The sequence below is a fragment of the Salmo salar genome, chromosome 06 (assembly GCF_965601325.2).
Source record: "Salmo salar chromosome 06, fSalSal1, whole genome shotgun sequence".
In the NCBI taxonomy this organism is placed as follows: domain Eukaryota; kingdom Metazoa; phylum Chordata; class Actinopteri; order Salmoniformes; family Salmonidae; genus Salmo; species Salmo salar.
In genome coordinates this window covers 50194697-50219045 of record NC_138296.1, presented here as the reverse complement: position 1 = coordinate 50219045, position 24349 = coordinate 50194697, and the positions used below count along the sequence as shown (strand labels likewise).

At 41.7% G+C, this 24349-nt stretch overlaps 1 protein-coding gene across 2 annotated transcripts; it reads right to left on the bottom strand.

The window, feature by feature from the left end:
• Positions 1–1449: 1449 nt before the first annotated feature.
• On the bottom strand, positions 1450–23995 carry LOC106607452 (synaptogyrin-1). 2 transcript variants are annotated; one of them, XM_014204412.3, is made up of 4 exons: positions 23304–23995; positions 7658–7895; positions 6489–6634; positions 1450–4401 (listed from the first exon to the last, which is right to left on the bottom strand). In XM_014204412.3, the coding sequence occupies exons 1-4, from the start codon at positions 23415–23417 to the stop codon at positions 4192–4194; spliced, it is 708 nt and encodes a 235-aa protein (XP_014059887.1). In that variant the 5' UTR covers positions 23418–23995; the 3' UTR covers positions 1450–4191. The 2 variants fall into 2 exon arrangements, with proteins under 2 accessions (XP_014059887.1, XP_014059888.1); XM_014204413.3 differs by lacking the exon at positions 1450–4401 and adding an exon at positions 4999–5840 and having other exon boundaries at positions 23304–23973.
• Positions 23996–24349: the final 354 nt, after the last annotated feature.

The following is a 24349-nucleotide window of genomic DNA, read 5'->3' as shown; positions in this document are numbered from 1 at the left end:
TGACTATCCTACCGATCCTCGACTTCAGCGATGTCATCTACAAAATAGCTTCCATTACTCTACTCAGCAAACTGGATGCAGTATATCACAGTGCCATCTGTTTTGTTACCAAATCACCTTATACCACCCACCACTGCGACCTGTATGCTCTAGTCGGCTGGCCCTCGCTACATATTCGTCGCCAGACCCACTGGCTCCAGGTCATCTATAAGTCTATGCTAGGTAAAGCTCCGCCTTATCTCAGTTCACTGGTCACGATAACAACACTCACCCGTAGCACACGCTCCAGCAGGTACAGTGCCTTGCGAAAGTATTCGGCCCCCTTGAACTTTTCGACCTTTTGCCACATTTCAGGCTTCAAACATAAAGATAAAACTGTAATTTTTTGTGAAGAATCAACAACAAGTGGGACACAATCATGAAGTGGAACGAAATGTATTGGATATTTCAAACTTTTTTAACAAATAAAAAACGGAAAAATTGGGCGTGCAAAATTATTCAGCCCCCTTAAGTTAATACTTTGTAGCGCCACCTTTTGCTGCGATTACAGCTGTAAGTCACTTGGGGTATGTCTCTATCAGTTTTGCACATCGAGAGACTGACATTTTTGGCCATTCCTCCTTGCAAAACAGCTCGAGCTCAGTGAGGTTGGATGGAGAGCGTTTGTGAACAGCAGTTTTCAGTTCTTTCCACAGATTCTCGATTGGATTCAGGTCTGGACTTTGACTTGGCCATTCTAACACCTGGATATGTTTATTTGTGAACCATTCCATTGTAGATTTTGCTTTATGTTTTGGATCATTGTCTTGTTGGAAGACAAATCTCCGTCCCAGTCTCAGGTCTTTTGCAGACTCCATCAGGTTTTCTTCCAGAATGGTCCTGTATTTGGCTCCATCCATCTTCCCATCAATTTTAACCATCTTCCCTGCCCCTGCTGAAGAAAAGCAGGCCCTGATGCTGCCACCACCATGTTTGACAGTGGGGATGGTGGGTTCATCCAGAGTGATCATGGGCCTCTTGGCTGCATCTCTGATCAGTCTTCTCCTTGTATGAGCTGAAAGTTTAGAGGGACGGCCGGGTCTTCGTAGATTTGCAGTGGTCTGATACTCCTTCCATTTCAATATTATCGCTTGCACAGTGCTCCTTGGGATGTTTAAAGCTTGGGAAATCTTTTTGTATCCAAATCCGGCTTTAAACTTCTCCACAACAGTATCTCGGACCTGCCTGGTGTGTTCCTTGTTCTTCATGATGCTCTCTGCGCTTTAAACGGACCTCTGAGACTATCACAGAGCAGGTGCATTTATACGGAGACTTGATTACACACAGGTGGATTCTATTTATCATCATTAGTCATTTAGGTCAACATTGGATCATTCAGAGATCCTCACTGAACTTCTGGAGAGAGTTTGCTGCACTGAAAGTAAAGGGGCTGAATAATTTTGCACGGACAATTTTTCAGTTTTTTATTTGTTAAAAAAGTTTGAAATATCCAATACATTTCGTTCCACTTCATAATTGTGTCCCACTTGTTGTTGATTCTTCACAAAAAAATTACAGTTTTATATCTTTATGTTTGAAGCCTGAAATGTGGCAAAAGGTCGAAAAGTTCAAGGGGGCCGAATACTTTCGCAAGGCACTGTATATCTCACTGATCATCCCCAAAGCCAACACCTCATTTGGCCGCCTTTCCTTCCAGTTCTCTGCTGCCAGTGACTGGAACGAATTGCAAAAATCGCTGAAGTTGGAGACTTTTATTTCCCTCACCAACTTTAAACATCAGCTACCTGAGCTGCTAACCGATCGCTGCAGCTGTACATAGTCCATCTGTAAATTGCCCACCCAATCTACCTACCTCATCCCCATACTGTTTTTATTTTATTTACTTTTCTGCTCTTTTGCACACCAGTATTTCTACTTGCACATCATCATATGCTCATTTATCACTCCAGTGTTAATCTGCTAAATTGTAATTATTCGCTCCTATGGCCTATTTATTGCCTACCTCCTCATGCCTTTTGCACACACTGTATATAGACTTTCTTTTTTTTCTACTGTGTCATTGACTTGTTATTGTGTTATTGACTTGTTTATTGTTTATTCCATGTGTAACTCTGTGTTGTTGTCTGTGTCACACTGCTTTGCTTTATCTTGGCCAGGTCGCAGTTGTAAATGGGAACTTGTTCTCAACTAGCCTACCTGGTTAAATAAAGGTAAAAAAAAGAGAAAAATCCAGACTCCCCATCTCTCTCCCAAAGTGTGCACTTGCACACTCTCCATCAAGGGTTGGTGGAAACTCCTTCCAGTCAATGCTTACACCAATCCCATTTTATCCATGATGGGGAGTATGCAAGTGCACACTTTGGGATAAGGGTGGACAACTGGGACACACATAAGTGAATTAAGGCTGCAGAAAATAAACCTCTTCTGGTTAGAACTCTGTCTGATCCCATGGAGGTGGCCAACCAACACTGCACCCCCCCCCACACTAAAGGCAAACCGCTTTCGGACACCAACACACACACCGACCATGGTCTCTGAGAAGACTCTCGCTCTCCCCCTTACCCTGCCTCCACCTTCCCAGCAATGTTGTAGCACTCTCAAGACTCACACACACAATGATTGCCAACCCTTGGTCCTGTGCCAACCCTTGGTCCTGTCCCACCTTGTTAGCCACCCAAAGTCCCTGTCAGGTATTCAAGTCTCAGATCTGTTAGTGCTATCTTGCGAACTCCTACACTGCCTTCAGAAAGTATTCATAGCCCTCAAATTATTCCACATATTGTTGTGTTACAGCCTGAATTCAAAATTGATTAAATGTATTTTATCTACACACAATACCTCATAATGACAAAGTGAAAACATGTTTTTAATTTTTTTTGCAAATGTATTGAAAATAAAATACAGAAATATTCACACCCCTGAGTCAATACATGTTAGAATCTCTTTTGGCAGCGATTACAGCTATGAGTCTTTCTGGGGAGGTCTTTAAGAGCTTTGCACGCCTGAATTGTACAATATTTGCACATTATTATTTGTTTTATTCTTCAAGCTCTATCCAGTTGGTTGTTGATCATTGCTAGACAGCCTTTTAAAGTCTTGCCATAGATTTTCAAGTTGATTTAAGTCAAAATTGTAACTAGGCCATTCAGGTACATTCAATGGCGTCTTGGTAAGCAACTCCAGTGTATATTCGCCCTTGTGATTTAGGTTATTGTCCTGCTGAAAGGTGAATTTGTCTCCCACTGTCTGCTGTAAAGCAGACTGAACTAGGTTCTTCTCAAATATTTTGCCTGTGCTTAGCTCTACTCCATTTCCTTTTATCCTAAAAAAGTCCCTAGTCTTGCTGATGACAAGCATACCCGTAACATGATGCAGACACCACCATGCTTGAAAATATGAAAAATGTGGTCAGTGATGTTTTGTGTTGGATTTGCCCCAAACATAACGATTTGTATACAGGACATAAAGTGAATTTCTTTGCCACATTTTTTTGCAGTTTTACTTTAATGCCTTATTGCAAACAGGAATATTTTTATTCTGTACAGGCCTCCTTCTGTTCACTCTATCATTTAGGTTAATATTGTGGAGTGCCTACAATGTTGTTGATCCATTCTCAGTTTTCCCATATCACAGCCATTAAACTCTGTAAATGTTTTAGTCACCATTGGCCTCGTGGTGAAATGTCTGAGCGGTTTCCTTGAGTTAGTTAGGATGCCTGTATCTTTGTAGTGACTAGGCTTTGCATGTTGTATCAATACACCCAATTAATTACTTCACCATGCTCAAACTAAGCACATTTTTACTCCTGAACTTATTTAGGCTTGCCATGAAAAAAAAATAGGGTTGAATACTCACTTCAGCTTTTCATTTTTTATAAATATGTAAACATTTCTAAAAACATAATTCGACTTTGACATTATGGGCTATTGTGTAGGCCAGTGACACAAAATGTAAATGTATTCAATTTGAAATTCAGGCTGTAACACAACAAAATATGGAAAAAGTCAAAGGGTTTGAATACTTTCTGAAGGCCCTGTATTTCATCATCACAGCTAACACAAACAGATCTGGGACTTGGCTACTTTTAAGACACCCCATGTCCCCATAAAACACAAAAATGTCCCCTTAAACCACCCCTGATGCTGAGTAAGCCCATTCCTGGGCCTTCTCTTCCTCCATTTGCCCTCTGGCTCAGTACTCCTGGCCCTGGTAGCCAGCGGAGCCGTCAAAGGCTGGCTCTGTGCTGGCCGCGGGGTCAATGTCGGCGGCGTAGCTCGTGTAGTCAGTGCCCATGGGGGACGCAGCGTTGGGGTCGGCGGTGGGGTCAACATACTCCTGGGAGAAGAGGGCTGAGTCAGCCCCCAGCTTGTACTTCTGAAAGCCCAGGAAGGCCTGCACCGCCTTCAGAGTAGAGAGGGTGTTATGCGGCGGGCGAACAATTGAAAAGGGAATGGGCAATAATATAGAGGCGATAGCAAAACAATGTATGCGTGGAGAAGGGAAGAGGGAGCCCAGACCATAGGGGGCAGCGAGCGATTGGAAAGGGGATGGGCAACAACATGAAGCAATAGCAAAACAATATGTTGTGTGTGAGGGGGATAAACAAGAAAAGTGGAGACATGGGGTTGTGTGGGTTGGATTTGAATATGACAGATGGGCAGAATGAGATGACACGATAGATGCAACCAATGATAGTGGGGGAGGGGGGGATATCAGGTAACATGCCATTGATTAAAAAAGGTATGAAGTAAGGTTAGGAGGATGAATGGTAGTTAGATAAGGGTGGGATAATGAGAGAAAAAGAGAGAGGGAATAAGAAGGAAGAGGGGAGGAGGATTAAGTCTGTTAGTCAGCTTTAAGTGGGGAGTGTGAGTAACCTTTCACCTGATCAGGCACTGTCTTTTACTTATTTATTTTTAATACAACAATTTATCATGAATAATAAACATTCACAAATCATCCCAGTGTCATATACAAAGCAAAAATACCCAAACGAAATATAAAAAAAGTATTTTAATCCTAACTCATAATACAAGATAACAGACAGATTCACATAGTGGTTGCAGCCAGCTGGACCTGGTAACACTAAATGCATGTTATTAAGCTGTAGTAGTTAGCTACAGCATGTGTGTATGGAGAGCATAAGGCTAGATTAGAGAGAGGAGGTGAAAAGAGATCATAGCTTATCCTTCACTGATTTGTAGTTTTGGCATTGAAATAAAATGTGAACAATTCCTATATATCTAATATACAATCTAACAAGGTTTGGGGTCAAATTGGTATGAACTCTGTACATTTTTTATCACTTTCTAATAATTTCCTGATTGATCCCGACCATGCAAAGTGGCCCTACAGAAAATGTTGAATCTAAATTGAATGGTACCATGAAATCAAATTATTTCATCAAAATAATACTTTACATAACAATGAATTGAGACAACCAGCAAAGGTGAACATAGCTAAAATGGTGGATTGAGAACCTGATATGTCAACAGTAGAGTACCACTGTTTTAACCCCACAAAGACACTCATTTTTGGCAATGGTTTGATATCAAGGCACTTTGGAAGGGCAATCTGAATCTAGCAAGCAGATCCTAGCTGTAAACACTAGCCAATCATAGTAAACAAATGCAAGGTACTCCTTCAATATGTTTGGCCATCTAAAGAGGACATCATTCAGACAGCCTGGATGGGAAGTTGGTGTGAGCAAAATAATGTGAGGGTCAGGATATCTATCATTAGGCTAGTGGTGGTGTGGGCTATGGAATGAACAGTTTGTTGTACTCTTCTTCGAACGACACTCTCTTTATCCTCTCCAAGGACAGCAGTGTCAGAGCACCCTAGAGAGAGACAAACAGGTCAGGGACAGTTATGGGATAGAAAGGGTGGTGAAGATGGGTGGTGAGGGTGGTGAGGATGACCCCAATATTCACCAGATACAATCCTTCCATAAAGTTATGTATCATAATAACCTTCTAAGCTTTTTCTAGACTGAGACGGAAACAAAGATTAAATTGGCGAAGAGGTGGAAACTTAGATCTGAACTAACTAAAACAGAGATTAAGCATTATTGTATATAAAAATACAGCATAGACAAAGATTAAAATGCAGAAAATTAGGAATCTAAACAGACCCAGAGAAGATAGAATTAGGAGAGAAACATTTAGATCCAGATTACAAAACTGCAGAAAAACAGAAGACAGTAGACACTTCTAAATATGAAGAAAAAGCAGTGTTAAACAAAGCTAAGTTAAGACTGACAAAGAGGAGCAGAATGTTATGACCCAGCTTCAGACGGAGCAGAATTAGATCCTGATGAAGAAGGCAGAGGTGATATGTAACCAATTTAATTGAAGGGGCACTGATGGAAAAATTTGATATGAATACATTTTGTGTAATATACATATTTTCTATTTTGTAGATGCACAAATGGCCATTACGCCAGACAGGAAGGTTGATGAAATGGAGGGCTGTTGTACTGTACGTACCCAGGTGAAGATGGAGAAGAAGGCGAAGGTAATGGCGGCTCGGGCTGCGTCCGCACCCTCCCTTAGAGGGTTGTCCTCCTCCTTGGCAACCTGCCACTGGTTGGCCAGGAAACAGAACCCCACAAACCAGACAAACGACCAGAATGCTACAGGAAGGATGGGGAGAGAGAGAGAAAAAGGGAGAGGGAGAAATACAAATGGAAACCAGTAATACTATGGGTGGTAAAACTAAAGAAAAAAATCTGTTCTTGAAATGTAATATCATACTCAGTAATACCACATTACACATGTCATGCCAATAACAGACTAACATGAGTATGTTTGTGCATTATGAGCAACACCAAAGGTCATGCAACAATATAAAAAAACATATCAACTACTGATTCACAACATATTTTGCAACCATTTTTACAAGCCTCAATAGCCTCACAGTAATCAAAGCATCAAAGGTCATAACGAGTATGTTAGGGTTTATCAGCCACACCACAGCTAACCAGAGGGGGGCACCTGTGCACATACAAAATGGCTCCTATAGTACTCAAGTCCGCCAATGTCCTGGAGCTGTGATTCAAATTCCAGGGCTCTGTTCCAATACTATTAATATGCATCCTTATCCTTCTTTAATCCTTTCCTTGAAATAATCACCCATCTGATATAATATAATTGGTGAGAGCAATGCAGTGAAAAGCTTGCTTCCATGACAATCCAGTCACGTTGGAGTGATTACGTCAAGGAAAGAAGGAGGGATTATACATTTTAAGAGTATACAGACAGGGCCCAGTACGCCTAATGAAGAAACAACACCTTTATCAATGTCCATGTATTGATCAGTGTTTCCTAAGAGTTTAGAAAGGCAAAAAGACAAAGGCCACATCCACCTCCCCACCCCTGAACCGAATCTTCACAGAGCACCCAGATAAACCGTGTGCCTCCAAACACACTCCAAACTCGTATCATGACCAACTTCTCAACTAAAACAACCCCTTTCTTTGCTGTAAACTCACACCAACAAGCCAAAACAACATTCTTTCTGTGTGGGGTGAAGTTGTCCATAGACGCTGATCTGTGGTCAGTTTTGCATTTGCTCCAGTAATGGTTAAGGTTCGGATTGGGGGAGGAAAAGCTGTTCCTAAATTGGTGCCTAGGAGAAACTACACCCCAGAGCTTACCAGACACTCCAATGTCAGCAAGCACAGCCTTCTTGCGGTCCTTGACGCTGCTGATCTGGGGGAAGTAGATGTCCAGGACCAGGAAGGCAGCACAGCTTAGGAAAGCCAGGGTTCCCATCCCCACTGCGTAGTTACAGGCATTCTGGTTCCTGTTGAAGATGCAGAACTCCTCAATCTCGTCAGGCCGGTTCACATAGCCCTCGTTGGCTATACAGCCAAAGATCACGATGGAGAAGAGCTGGGGGAAGACGAGAGGGAGGGTGTGAGAAAGAAGTTGATTGAGGAGAGAGGGTAGAGTAGGGAGAAAATGAGAAATGCATAGGAGCAAAAGCCTGCAAAATCAGTAGCTCCAGGAGGACAGTTGGCAACTGCTGATCTACAGCATATGGTAGTAAAATCAATGTGGATGGTACATCAGTTGCACAAGCTGATCCTTTTTGCACCCTATGTAAATCTGTTATACAGGCATTTGGAAAGTATTGTCATGACGTGACAATCATTAATTCAATGACTTATCTTATCAAATCAATTAACTATGTTTAATTAAATGATTAAATTAATCATGTAACAACTCAGTAACTTGGGGCACCACGGGAAACTAATTTAACAAGTTATTATTTCCCGAAATAAAAACTCTTATAAGATATGAATATATCTATCGATAAGTCACTTATAAATGTATTTTACCTCATATCAGTCTCATTCTGAACGTCATAATATTCTATAAATCTGCACGAACCCTAGTCTACATGATGACTCAGCTTACACAAATTGACTTAATTATTTATTTACTAACTAACAAAATAATTACACAGAAATACACACAGTATAGGTTGAATTGATTACTAACATAATGCATTGAAAAGTCCCCAGTGCACTAACCCGATATGACGGCTGGTAACACAATGATCGGGGTGGGGAAAGAAAGAACGGGAGAAGAAGAGACCAAGGAATTCAACTATCGTACATAGTTGAATAATACGCTCATCGTAAATATGGATATTTAGCACCCTAACAACCACTCATTCGGATTTAGAAATGCAATGCAAATATTGACGCTTGTTTGTCTGTCATATTGCTCTGTTGAAATCGCCCGATCCTCTGTGACGAATAGTTCGACAGAAAGTCTCTGGATGTGTAAGTCTCTGGTTGGCCACCAGAGATCACCATGTCCTTAGTAGTTGTAGTAGTAGCTTTCTTCGTTCTGGAAGTGTTCTTTAGATTGGATACATCAGACATTCCAATGATCGTTTGTTAAGATCTTCCTTGTGTCTTTGGTCAAAGTTCTAGCTTTGATCCTCACCCAGGAGGGAAAGTCATGACAGCATTCAGACCCGTTGACTTCTTCCACCTTTTGCTACGTTACAGCCTTGTTCTAAAACATACAAAAAAAATCCTCATCAATCTACACACAATACCCCATAATGACAACTCAAGGACATTCAGAGACTTGTCCCGACACCACTCCTGCGTTGTCTTGGCTGTGTGCTTAGGGTCGTTGCCCTGTTGGAAGGTGAACCTTTGCCCAAGTCGGAGGTCCTGAGCGCTCTGGAGCCGGTTTTCATCAAAGATCTCTCTGTACTTTGCTCTGTTCAGCTTTTCCTCGATCCTGACTAGTCTCCCAGTCCCTGCCGCTGAAAAACATCCCCACAGCAGGATGCTGCCACCACCATGCTTCACCGTAGGGATGGTGCCATGTTTCCTCCAGATGTGACACTTGGCATTCAGACTAAATAATTAAATCTTGGTTTCAGACCAGAGAATCTTGTTTTTCAGGATCTGAGAGTCCTTTTAGATGCCTTTTGGCAAACTTCCAGTGGGCAGTCGTGTGCCTTTTACAGAGGAGTGGCTTCTGTCTGGCCACTCTACCATAAAGGCCTGATCGGTGGAGTGCTGCAGAGATGGTTGTCCTTCTGGAAGGTTCTCCCATATCCTCAGAGGTCACCTCCATGACCAAGGCCCTTCTCTCCCGATTACTCAATTTGGCCAGGCGGCCAGCTCTAGGAAGAGTTTAGGTGGTTCCAAACTTCTTCCATTTAAGAATGATGGAGGCCACTGTGTTCTTGGGGACCTTCAATGCTGCAGACATTTTTTGGTACCCTTCCCCAGATCTGTGCCTCGACACAATCCGGACAATTCCTTTGACCTCATGGCTTGGTTTTTGCTGTGACATGCACTGTCAACTGTGGAGCCTCATATAGACAGGTGTGTGCCTTTCCAAATAATGTCCAATCAATTGAATTTACCACAGGTAGGCTCCAATCAAGTTGTAGAAACATCTCAAGGATGATCAATGGGACCAGGGTGCACCCGAGCTCAATTTCAAGTCTCATAGCAAAGGGTCTGAATACTTATGTAAATAAGGTATTTCTGTTTTCGCTTTGTCATTATAGGGTATTGTGTGTAGATTGATGAAGAAAAACATTTATTTACTCAATTTTAGAACAAGGGTGCAACATAACAAAATGTGGAAAAAGTCAAGGGGTCAGAATACACTGTAGTAATGTATGGCATCATGCAGAGAAGTCACAACATGATCATATCATCACACTTTGGGGTAAAATGAATCCAGAACCTACAAATCCACAGTCACATTTTCACCCAGTTGTCTACATTCAGATACATGTATGGCAGTACCTGATCTGACACGAGTGTAGATGAAGGAAGATCCTAATGACATGTGAAACAGTAAGCAAAATCAAAACTGGCCCATCTTGCACCAATGCCAGTAACTACATTATAAAACCATCTAGCATTATATCAGCATTAAAAACTTCTACTCATTTAATTCACATACATTAGAAAAATTACTCATATACTGGAGTACATCCCAACTGCTTCAATCCAGGTTCAGGCCAAGGTTGATGTTTGTTTTGTTGATGATGAGATGGGATGATATTAGGGGGCTTGTGTATGCTACTGCATCTATTGCGCTCAGGCACGTGCACAGTTAGGAGTCAACCTGTGCCCAGCATATGCCCCTTTGAACTCCCATTCGACAAGTGCCCTTTTGCGTGGTGCTATAACTATTATTTTATGTAGAAGGTTTTGTCGTTGTTGTTCTGAACCCATTGCCCGCAAGTCGTGACGTTGTCAAGTTCGCCACCCCCCAACCCGTCTGTTGGTTGCACCTGATGGTCTGCCCTGTACTGAGATTGCACACGCCCGGTATCCAAACATGTCACCGGTCGAGTGTGTGTAGCTAGTCAACTAGTTTAAATATCAACAGTGCTGCCTCAGCAGCATAACATTTGATTAACATCATTATTAATATTTGGTCTGGTTGGCTGATACACGCAGCAGAGAAAGGCAGAAAGACAGAGAGGAGCGGCTGCATCAACGACCCTCGCTCCGACCCAACTCCACCCCTTCCTCAATCGTCAGCAGCAACCCAGGTAGTCTAGACTAGCTAACCACCCTGTACTAAAATATCCACACAAGACACCATATATCTAGAGTTAGAAGGTTATGAATATTATATTATGAAATGATCTTCAAGAGCATTTATGATAGCTAAATCACAAATCAGCAACAAAAAAACCCCAGCTAGTTAACAAGCAGATTTACATCAATCATCAACATCAATGATCAGCTGCTAGCCCTCCCTCTTTTCCCAATGTCAGTTTGAGCACCTGCCCACTGAAAGATCTGTGCACGGCCCTGACTCCACTTATGGTGTGTGTATAATGTGTGTATTGTGTTCCCCACCACAGGCAACCCCATCCAGCATTAGGCATGTGAGGAGGTAGCGTGGGGACCGTCCTGGCAAAGTCCTGCGGTTTTAACAGCTGGCCTCTTCAGACAGCCCTGTGTATGCGCACGCGCGCACATATATGTGTGTATGTGGGAGAAAGAGAGAGCATGCATGAGGGAGTGGGGTGGTGGTATGACAGAGCGTCTCTGATGTAATACTGTATGTGTTGGTGAGGAGCGAGTGAGAATGCAAGTGTGTGTGGCTGGCAAGCAACCAGATGAGTGGATAAAAACACAATATGTAAGAGAGAAAGCGGAGAGCAGAGAGAGAGTGAGAGGAAGAAGAAGAAAGCCAGAGTAATGGCCTTTAGCCTTCTTTCAATGTGCATCTTTCCCATTAGCTGTGCTGAAACTGGCCCACCTTGGTTGGCAGGAACTCCCCGAACACCTCAGGCTCAACAACCTACTGAGTGCTGTACGTTCACTGCTCTTTGACTAAACTAATATTCACATTCAATTTGAATATGCTACTGTCGACACACACACACACACACACACACACACACACACACACACACACACACACACACACACACACACACACACACACACACACACACACACACCCACACACACACACACACACACACAATATATATTGTATATACGAACAATATATATATACACACAATATGTCAAAGTTACAAGGTGAACTGAAAGCTGAATACTACTGCATATAACCAGATCCCTTGACAGAAGAGAAAGCAAGGGGGCACTTCATGTTATTACATTCTCAATGCTTTAAGTGCTCACATGCTTGTTTGCTTCTCTTCACAATGCCTAGTTCCAACCGTCCAGTATTTAAGTTGAAGTCGGAAGTTTACATAAACCTTAGCCAAATACATTTAAAAATCAGTTTCACAATTCCTGACATTTAATCCTAGTAAAAAATCCCTGTCTTAGGTCAGTTAGGATCACCACTTTATTTGAAGAATGTGAAATGTCAGAATAATAGTAGAGAATGACTTATTTCAGCTTTTATTTATTTCATCGCATTCCCAGTGGGTCAGAAGTTTACATACACTCAATTAGTATTTGGTAGCATTGCCTTTAAATTGTTTAACTTGGGTCAAACGTTTCAGGTAGCCTTCCACAAGCTTCCCACAATAAGTTGGGTGACTTTTGGCCCATTCCTCCTGACAGAACTGGTGTAACTGAGTCAGGTTTGTTGGCCTCCTTGCTCGCACAAGCTTTTTCAGTTCTGCCCACACATTTTCTATAGGATTGAGGACAGGGCTTTGTGACGGCCACTGAAATACCTTGACTTTGTTGTCCTTAAGCCATTTTGCCACAACTTTGGAAGTATGCTTGGGGTCATTGTCCATTTGGAAGACCCAGTTGCAACCAAGCTTTAACTTCCTGACTGATGTCTTGAGATGTTGCTTCAATATATCCACATCATTTTCCTTCCTTATGATGCCATCTATTTTGAGAAGTGCACCAGTCCCTCCTGCAGCAAAGCACACCCACAACATGATGCTGCCACCACTGTGCTTCACAGTTGGGATGGTGTTCTTCGGCTTGCAAGCCTCTCCCTTTTTCCTCCAAACACAACGATGGTCATTATGGCCAAACAGTTCTATTTTTGTTTCATCAGACCAGAGGACATTTCTCCAAAAGGTACAATCTTTGTCCTCATGTGCAGTTGAAAAACATAGTCTGGCTTTTTTATGGCGGTTTTGGAGCAGTGGCTTCTTCCTTGCCGAGCGGCCTTTCAGGTTATGTCGATATAGGACTCGTTTTACTGTGATACTTTTATTTTTTTGATACTTTTGTACCTGTTTCTTCCAGCATCTTCACAATGTCCTTTGCTGTTGTTCTGGGATTGATTTGCACTTTTTGCACCAAAGTACGTTCATTTCTAGGAGACAGAACGCATCTCCTTCCTGAGCGGTATGATGGTTGCGTGGTCCGATGGTGTTTATACTTGTGTACTATTGTTTGTACAGATGAACGCGGTACCTTCAGGCATTTGTTAATAACTCCCAAGGATGAACCAGACTTGTGGAAGTCTACCATTTTTCTTCTGAGGTCTTGGCTGATTTCTTTTGATTTTTCCAAGATGTCAAGCAAAAAGGCACTGAGTTTGAAGGTAGACCTTGAAATACATCCACAGGTACACCTCCAATTGACTCAAATGATGTCAATTAGCCTATCAGAAGCTTCTAAAGCCATGACATCATTTTCTGGAATTTTACAATGTGTCAACTTAGTGTATGTAAACTTCTGACACACTGGAATTGTGATACAGTGAATTATAAGTGAAGTAATCTGTCTGTAAACAATTGTTGGAAAAATTACTTGTGTCATGCACAAAGTATATGTCCTAACCGACTTGCCAAAACTATAGTTTGTTAACAAGAAATTTGTGGAGTGGTTGAAAAACGAGTTTTAATGACTCCAACCTAAGTGCATGTAAACTTCCCACTTCAACTGTATATGAAGATTGCATCCTTGCCTCCTTTCTTCCATGTTCTGAAATAAAAGAGAGTGCTGCTATCTTTATAGCTCATAATGTAAGCATTCCATTGCACAGTTTACACTGTATCCTGTGCGGATGACAAACTTTGATTTGAAAATGCAAAGCGGATAGAGATTTGTTTGTGGACATGATCTTTGGTCAGGATCTGGTTGTAAATCTGTGAATTCACTACTCTGTAGTTGTCTGCAGGTGTGGTCTCGCCTCCTGGTCCAGACACCTACTCAGATATATAATTAACAGGCTAGCAGCACAGCTCTCAGTCCTGTCTGGATCACAAGGCCCCAGCACCTCATAGACGTATGAGAGCAGACATTGTGGCTGGCGCCACGTGGGGTCCTGATCTTGTGATCATCAGCAGCCTTTCATGCTCCATATTAAGCCTGAGGGAATTTAGTGTTTGTGTGTGTATGTTTATCATGTGATCAAAAAATAAACTTATGCATGACTTTCTCAAGATGAGCAGCACTGGCTTTCTGTTACATTTTCACTGCTGCACCACCACCACAGCCTAACAATTAAATGCATCCAATAGATACATGTTGGATTACTGTCAGAGTCCCAGTGTGTGCCTATTAGTGTGCAGGATGTCTTTCAGGCAGGCCTACCAGTCAATAAATCAATCAGACTCTGCACACCATTACAGCTAGAGCCCCTTAGCTTTGCTGCAAGTTTCAACCGAGGCCTACAGAGGCACTATGCTCTTGCGGTCATAGCAATACTGTGAGCAGACTGCACTGGATGCCCTCTCTCTCTCTGAATCTGCTTGTGCTAGTCTCCCTCAGTCAGTGTATTCTCCTCCATCATGGAGTACCACTGATACAGATGTTGATTGAGATGTACACAAAGGAGTCCTTGACAAACAAACATGGACACACACACACACACACAGACTGCTTGCTGGCCGAGCACCACATTTCTGCCCTCCCCCACAATAATTCAATTTTAATCTCTGTGACCTTGTGTTCACACACACACAGAGAGAGGGAAAGAGAGAGAGAGAGAGAGAGTGAAAGGCAGAACAACCAAGACTGTCAGATTATTTCAGTCACAAAACCGGAAGTCTTTCTCCATACTAATGCACACATAAGTACTACCAGGAAACCAGAAATGCCAACTCCCTATTTAGAGATGGCTAGCTGAATATAGGCCTAACATGAAGTTACAGGTGTGCATGTTAATGCATAAGTAGCATACAGCTCAACAAAAACACAGGAGGAAAAGGCACATCTATCCTAGACAAACCAACCATCAAACCCAATTTTTGCTGTGGAAATATCAACAGAACAATGTTATCAACTGGTTACAGTAATTTCAACGAAACCGTGCGAAAACAGAATGAAAACCGGTTACAAAATGAAAACCGATTGCTAGAGCAAGGTTAGTAATAGCAACTTCAAAACACTAAACAGTGTTTTTGAACACACCACTACCTACTACAACCCTGTTCCTGGAAAGCTAAGAGAGGTCCATATTCTCCACTGGTCTTCTCGGAGTAGATTGGCCTCAGCTACTTACATCATAAGCCCTTATAAAATGTCCCAGTCCATCTGTACCTGAAGGCTGTGGTGAAAACTCTGTGCCCAGTAGAGCGTCTAGATCCAGTTGCTGGTTTTGGCAAGAGGAACAACTCAATGACACTAATGTCATCCTTGTTTTGGGTAACTGTATTTGAGCTCCGCTCCAACGAGCCGCATACACACAGAATCAGAGGTCCTCTCCACACTACGGTACAGCAGCTAAATGTCATTCTAAAGCTGCACTTCACCTCCACAATAGCAATGCTATCTTTCTCTTCTCTATTATGAGCACTACATTCCCGACAGCGAATCATCGTCACACAAAGAACAAGAAGAAGAGAGGGAAGGAAAGGAGACGGCTAGTCGGGAATGTAGTGCTCATAATAGAGAAGAGAAAGATAGCATTGCTATTGTGGAGGTAAAGTGCAGCTTTAGAATGACATTTAGCTGCTGTACCGTAGTGTGTATATACATTCATGGCACACACACAAAGACACACACACACACACACACACACACACATTCAATTCGAACTGTCAAAAGAAAAACAGAACAAATGTTATCAATTTGTCAGTCTTATGGCTTGGGGGTAGAAGCTGTTCAGGGTCCTGTTGGTTCCAGACTTGGTGCACTGGTACTGCTTGCTGTGCGGCATAAGAGAGAACAGTCTGTGGTTTGCAGCAGGACACACTGTAGCAAAACGTTTTGCAACAAAAAACAAAACAAGTTCCAGGTGGTAACTCCACATTCAAAAAAACATCTCTCCTTACTGAACATGGTTTGGAAAGCAAGCAGAGGTGAGGAGGTCAAAAAGCTCAACAGCCAAACCCGGTCACCTTTTAATCTTACATACCAAACAAACATTACGCATTGGCTGGAGAACATTTCAAATATGTTCTTATGTCCCCAGCATTACTGCCAAACACTGGTGCAAAGCCTGACCGTGGAAATGCACTAATAGTGCTCCGGTTATAGTGACTCCGACATCTGAATGAACATGCCACACACACACCTAATGCAGTTCCATCAACTATGGTGGATGCGTCATCAGGCCAGTGCAGTAGAGTTTGGCTCGGCTCTGCTCATTATTGTGAATAGGGTATAAGTGTCTATTTTTTGTATTTTTATTGTGCCTCATTGGTCAATTAAAATCAGTTGCTAATTACAAGGTAACAACATAGACCAAGTAGCAGACATTGCAGCCTTCCAGGACCGGAGATCCACCAAAAGAAAATACTTCTTCATTTCCAGGTCTCCATCTACTGTATTAGCTCAATAAAGCTTGTATTGATCTGGTGACTGAGGAGTTTCTCAATGGGACACCATCATGTATCATCATCCAATATCACTCGGCAGATCCCAGTGACATCATTAACAGGAGTACTAGAGAAAAATAACTATGTTAATTCAGAGAATGCTTCCATGGAATGAAGAAAAAAAAACAGACAACTCATTCCACATTCCCTCATGACTCGCAAGCGCATGACTATTCTATTTGCTCAGACAAAGGCTTCACACTGAAAAGGCAGCAGATGATCGGACAAGGAAAAGAAAGCTGAACTAAAAGGGGGCTGATAGGATGTACTAAACTGACATGTCACGTGACCTATAACACCCCTAGTTACAAGGTCGCCATGATACAAAGATCCAGCCATTCTAAAGGCCGTCCCTGTCCACTTCCTCTGGTGTATAACGTACTTGTGTCGTGAGCAAGCCTCCTCTCATGTGTCCCCATTCCTCCCTCCCATCCCTTTCTCATGAGTGGGCTTGCCGGTGACATCTTTCCGGTGATCTCTGACAGTCGTCATGCCAACGCAGCAGACCTCAATCAGCCAATCAGGATCTCGGTTGGGGGGGTCCGCCTCCCTCTCATCCTGAAGAGAAAGCTGTGGTCCAGCAAGTTAATACTAACCTATCATCATCATCACACGGAGGGCTACAATGGCAGATTGTAAAATGGGAGGGGCTGAGCTTCCATTCCCCTTCTCAATATTAAATGGCAGATTTCTCTCCACCAAGACAAATGTGTTGGTGTCCATCTTTGTTTTGTTTAGCCTTAGTATTCATGAAAGCAAGTTGTCTGATCACACATTTCTGGATCTTAGCTGAATGAGGAATAAAACCTCTCCATGATCATATGCTGCATTCCTATAGTGTTGTACACCTTTTCTCTAATCACTATGCTTGACAGACAGACAGACAGACAGACAGACAGACAGACAGACAGACAGACAGACAGACAGACAGACAGACAGACAGACAGACAGACAGACAGACCAGTTTTAAATGACTTCTGAGTATTTTGTCATTTGTATTGCACTGGGTTACACTACACTCCAATGTATTTTGTAACAAGATAGTTTCGAGAGTTGTCATTTGTATTTTCAAAATACAAAATACTTTTCTGTACCATTTTTTTTTATAGCGGTTCAACATTTTGTGGCCCCCTTTCACCCTGCATTGGTATCAGAAGTCTGATACAACTATGGTATGATAAGAGTGTATGCTAAACGAACTGAATATAAAATGTACATGTAAAAATTGAACAATTGCAAAGCATGCTGAGTATTATTCTAATGAGCCCCCCCCAACAAAAAGGCAAATAATAATAATACCCAGTGTGCTCTGCAGTTAATTTAGGTAGGTTCATTTTCACAACTACATTTAGGTAATTTAGCAGGCACTCTTATCCAGAGTGATTTAGGCACTGCATTCAACTAATCTAGATTCAACAACACTATCACAGTCATAGCAAGTAAATGTTTCTATAACCATTACTGAGAATGTTGTTGCTGTTTGGGCTGGCTACTTGCAAATGTATTTCTGTATTTAAAAACATACCAAACACATGTATTTTAATTAAATACATTTCAACCAAAAAGCATTTTGTAGTTTATTTTGATACATTGATCTTTATGGTATATTTTCCCCATCACCCGCACTCACACATTCACACACTCTTGAGAGATGCTGTGTCTTAGGCTTGGCTATTGATTACTATAGCTATTAGGCCTATTTGAAAACATCATTCATTATGCATGATGCAGGTCATTTCTCAGATCTAAATGAAACACCAGGACAAGAGCAAATGAATTATTTTTGTCTCTCTGTTTATTTTAGATACAAAATAATAGCCTTCATGTCCAATTACATCTTTTTGCAACAATAATGGCCTGAGAACCTACACGTGTAGCCTACAGCAGACAGGAATCTTTGTCTCCAGTAATTGAACCTTATGGTCCGCAGGCACTGACGAGGCGCCAGGCTCGTTCCGCCACTGTATCTGAGGTTGTAATATACAGCCTACAAAGCCTTGTCCTTACTAACACCTTAAATCCTACGCTTGCTGATCATTGTCTGTGTAAATACTAGCCTACAAAGGCCTTGTCACTAGTAATTGTGCACAAAGCGTTCAATAATAACAATAACGTTAAAGGGATACTTCGGGATTTTGGCAACGAGGCCCTTTATCTAGTCAGATGAACATGTGAATACCATTTTTATGTCTCTGTGTCCAGTATGAAAGAAGTTAGAGGTAGTTTTGCGAGCCAATGCTAACTCGAGTTACTGCAATGACTTGAAGTCTATGGGTATCTAATAGCATGCTCATTGCTAAAATCCCCAAATATCCCTTTAACGAGAGGAAATCAAGCTCTGGTTATCACATTGATTTGTGGCGGACTGAAAATCCTTCCATGCTTGACTATTGAGTTCTGAGATGGTTCCAAAATAGCCTGTCTGTATTTACACAAGTAATTGTCTTTTGACCAATCAGAACAAATTGGTCAAAAGACCTATTAGTGATTTTTTTTAAAATCAGAATTGACCTGCCTGTGCAGGCTGGTCTCAGACTAGACGTAACATGCTAAACAAAAATATGTCCCGCTGAAATTAGTATGATATGTTACGTTTGGTATGCTTACCAGTACTCGAATTTCCTGGTGGCATTGATGGCCCGTCAATCCCCCCTTGTGTGACTGAACATATTAATAATAATTCCTTTCTCCTGGCTACCAATCACCCTGCTCCGAAGCACCTCTCACTCATATGGCTCTCTCAGATATTTCTATTCTTATTAACCAATGCTGGTCACGTGATCAGGGACGTTCTCTCAGGCATCGCCGCGCCGAAGTAGACTACTGGTGAAGACAGAGATATCGGGGATACAACAGTGCGCGTCCTTCTTGTTCTGTGCTTGAAATATTACAAAAAGACTCTGGGACAGGTGTGGGATGATTGAGCCAAAATTAATACAACCACTGTACATCAAAAACATTTTAAAAGCAATGAGGCTGATGCAACAGATCAGATCGTTTAGCTTAAAATGTTGATAAACTATTAGACTATTTCTTCACATTATAATGTGTTCTTAAATGACTTGCCTAGTTAATCTTGAGGATACCCTAGGATAGGGGGCGCCACAGCGCATTTTGAAAAAATATCGTTCCCATTTTCAACGGCCTACTAATCAAACTCAGAAGCTAGGGCATGCATATACTTATTATATATGGATAGAAAACACCCTAAAGTTTCTAAAACTGTTTGAATGGTGTCTGTGAGTATAACAGAACTCAAATGGCAGTCAAAACCCCGAGACCGATTGAAACAGGAAGTGGAATTCTGAATTGTGGACTCGACTTCTCATCTTTCCCTATTAATCACACCGTTAACAATGGTTCAGTGAGCACTTCCTATTGCTTCCACTAGATGTCGCCAGTCTTTTCACAGTGGTTTGAGCCTTATACAGTCGAAACTCAGTGAATGAGACGCATTGGAAATTGGTCACAGGGGATGGGCCATCACCATTATGACGCCGGCGGCCATGTCTACCCCCACCTTTGGAAACGGTTTGAAACACAATGAAATCATCCCCCTCGAATCTTATTGGCTCTCTTGGTGTTACAGGCCCTGAAGATTAATGTTTTACAACGTTTGACATGTTTGAACGAACCTACAGGCGGGAAAATCTCATTTTATCCGAAACTTCAGCCTGCGCACGTCGGAGAATTTGGAGAGAGCCCTAGGACGCGCTACCAACAGCAGGCTAATGGAACATAAAGGATGGACTTTTTCGACCGAAAATACATCTGTTGTGGACCTGGGATTCCTGGAAGTGCTTTCTGATGAAGACAACTAAAGGTAGGCGATTATTGACAATATTATACAAGATGAGATGTGACATGCGATTGTTCCAAGATGGCGCCGAGCTCTGTATATTAGCTCATTTTCTGAGTATCGCATCTCCTTTTATCGCAAAGTGTGATTACCCAGTAAAGTTAATTTAAAATCTGGTATGACAGGTGTTCTCAAGAGATATTCATCTATAAATGTTAGATTTGACAATATAAATTTAAAAAATCGTTATCGGATAGTAATTTAGGGAATTGTAGCATTGTTTCCCGGGACGCATTTGAGGGGAAAATAGTTAGTCAACTTCAGACGCCGATGTAAAATGCTGTTTTTATATATAAATATGACCTTTATTGAACAAAAGAATGCATGCATTGTGTAACATGATGTCTTAGGTGTGTCATCTGATGAAGTTTGTAAAAGGTTAGTGCTGCATTTAGCTGTTTTTTGGTTATTTGTGATGCAAGTGGTTGGTCGGAAAATGGCTATGTTGCTGCTTTTTACGATGGACTCATCTAACATAATCTAATGATTTGCTTTTCCTGTAAAACCTTTTTGAAATCGGACGACGTGGGTCGATTCAGGAGAGGTGTATCTATAAAACAAAAACAAAAATTATATATATATATATTTTTTTATTATGATTTTTTTTTTATGCTAATTGGCGATATGATTTTTCGCTGGATTTTGATCCCGCTGACGGGATGAGACGCTGAAGAGGTTTTTAAATAAAGGTTAAATAAAAAATAACAACATTAAATAAAAAATGTAAGTGCAGCAATGTGCACTTAGTAGTAGGCTATAAGCGTGAATGTTCCAAAATGCAATTAGCGGGAAAACACTGTTCTACAAAGCGCACCACATCGGTTGTTAATATGACTACTGTAGGATTGTGTCTTTGGCTGCTGGACAACAGGAAGTTGAGAACATGAAAGAAATACTGGTATCAATGGGATATGAGGAAGTGTTTATAAAAGAATCCCCTTAACATTCCTATGGTTGAAAGTAGGGATGCACGATATATCGGTGAAGATATCGGAATTGGCCGATGTTAGCTAAAAATGCCGACATCTACATCGGCCCGATGTCTAGTTTAACGCCGATGAGCAAAACCGATGTCAAAGCTGACGTGCATACCTATATAACGTAGGTACATGACGTAATGACGCCACGTAAAATGTAGCGCTACACGTGCAACACAGCATTCCTAACCTAGCCCACAATGTCTGCTGTGTGGATCGAGCAGTCAACAAGTCGAGCAGTCATTTGAAAGAGTCAGAACATTTCAGCGAGACAACTCAAAGGCGAAATCCATTAACGCCAAGATAATGGAATTCATTGCCATTGACAATCAACCGTTCTCTGTCGTGGGTGAAGTTGGCTTTGGCCAACTGGTCGAGCACTGGTACACACAACCAAATGCCCTATTTTTCAGATGTTGCCCTACCAGAGTTAAACAGTAATAGCATCACTGCTGTTAGCTCACGACTGACATTTGGACCAGTGATATCAGCCCCATGAGCATGCTGAATCTGACAGCACAGTGTGTCATTGAGGATTTCGTACTGAGAAAAGTCGTATTTCATGCTCATGAATGTTGTGGTTCTCATACCGCTGCTGCCACTTCAATGGCATTTGAGAACATGTTTGAAACATGAACACACTAGCTAGCTCCATTCGAACAACTGACTCGAGAAATAAGCTCATCAACTGCGCCTGCAGCAGGCGTGATACCCTCTGTCATGGCATTGAAACACCTGCTTAACAGGCATTCTCTCTTTACTGTGTCGCCACGATGCTCGATGCTATGTACAAGGACCGCTAATTGCAATTCGTAAAATATCGTAAATTGTAATTCATAACATATCATACGAATTGTAATTCGTAACATATCATACGAAATAGATGGACATCCACAAATTAATAAATACTTTACCAAACGTAACAAATCATGCTTATTTAAATGTCACGGATTTTGGTTAAATATGTTACGTCTACCACTGATTCCACGTTGGCCTGTGTAAACGCAGCCCATGTTAAAAGGGGCAATCTGCAGTTACTACATCCATTTTTGGACAAACAAATGATTGATATGTACCTATTGTTCTTAAAGAATATAATTTATAAATGCCCCATGAGCGTAACTCAACTGTCAAAATATAAGCTTTTCTTACTCCAATGTTTGTAAACAAAATACACTCTACAGCCTCAAAAAATGGTTAAAACTATAATTGTGATTTCATGGATGGTCAGTCCTTGCATCCATAGCTCGGTCTATGAATTTGAGAGTGGTTACATTACTGCAGCCCCATTCGTCAGCTTTTTAGCGAAACAGTGGCTGTGTGTGTGGCTTTGTTATTGTTTCAACTACTGATTGCTACTTTAACTGACATTTAGTAGTCTATAAAATAGGGGTCTTTAATTCAGTGGTAGCCATAACATTTTAATTGAACACATCGTTTTCAAGACAAGGTAGCTATAGTCAGTAGTGTAATATTATGATAGTCTGAAAACAATCATATTTATTCTGTGCGTCCCATGAAAGTCCTTCCACTCAAATATGTGCGTAAGCAGGGTATATAGCCTGGCCTATGGGGTTAACAGATTGCCTACGAATCAATCGGTTAGCTTTTAAAACCTACACATTGCTCGACTGTTTGTAGATATTTTGCTGTACACACACAAAACCACCCGTGTCATCCACTCTTGAATTGTTAAAATGACATGCTCAAATAAACAACACAAAACATGACCACTCACTCACCCAGCACACAAGCCGAAGGATCGTTTGAGGCTGTTGAAAGAACGTCAATGGGTCGAAGGCTCCTCCAGCCTTCCCCGCACCGTACGCTTGCATCCCCTGCATCACCCCCTCCATCTTCAGCTGCTGCTGCTGGTGATTTCCCCGTCTCCGAATTCAGTACCCAGTCTAAGGCGTTAAATGACGTGGGTTTGTGCGCTCGTTCAGTGTGTTGACCTTGGTATTATTATAACACTGCCCGTTGTAACGGGATTGACTCGGTTTTAATTGATTCTAGTCTCTGCTCTGCCCTTTTGCCAATCCAAAACCTTCCGACCGTGGCTGCTTTCTGTGGTTTTGAAGCTAATTTAGTTCCATCAACAGCCTCTTCCTCTTCTCACTATCCCTTTCTCATCTAAAGGGTTGAGCGAAAGAAGCCGAGCAGACACGCATTCTTGTGAGTAGCGAGCGCGCGCATACGGCACAGTCAAGTTTTTGACGCGCACTCACCCTCGACAATCACCGCAAGCTCCTTGCCATTTTATTTTTACTGAGGCGCGCTCCTAACAGAAAACATGATCTTATTCAATAACGGGAAAAAAAACCTATCACTATTTAAAAAGAAGCCTACACGCTAGGACTTGAAGTGGGGGAGAAACAAGCCCACTCACTACAGGCTCACATATTTATTATATGCATGGGTAATCAGCGATCTCTTCCTGATTTACAAATTGGATCAACTGCCCTGCTCAATCTGTTCGTCTCCCCAGTCTACCGTGTAGGAGAGGCCTATGCCACCTGGCGGATAACCATTGGCAGTGGCTCTCACTAGGCAAAACATTGTTCATGACTATGTATTGTGTTGTGTATAAATCTAGAATATATAGTTCAAGTCATTTACTGACTAGTGTTTTTTAGTCCAGGGCCTAAAGAGCCACCCAGAGACATATCCAATGAAAATGAGTAACGCCTACAAATCCCGAGGTATAATTATATTTCATGAGAAATTGTGACATTACCACGAAAAGATAGACTTATAAGCCTATTGCTTTTTCTTCTTCAGAGCCAAC

Excerpts from the sequence above, each read along its gene's own strand:
- LOC106607452 (XM_014204412.3), bottom strand. The coding sequence starts at position 23,417 with ATGGAGGGGGTGATGCAGGGGATGCAAGCGTACGGTGCGGGGAAGGCT. Across the intron at positions 7,896-23,303 it reads TCCTTCGGCTTGTGTGCTGG|CTCTTCTCCATCGTGATCTT; the intron begins GTGAGTGAGTGG and ends GTCTTCCCCCAG. Across the intron at positions 4,402-6,488 it reads TCTTCTCCATCTTCACCTGG|GCGGTGCAGGCCTTCCTGGG; the intron begins GTACGTACAGTA and ends TCTACTCTGAAG.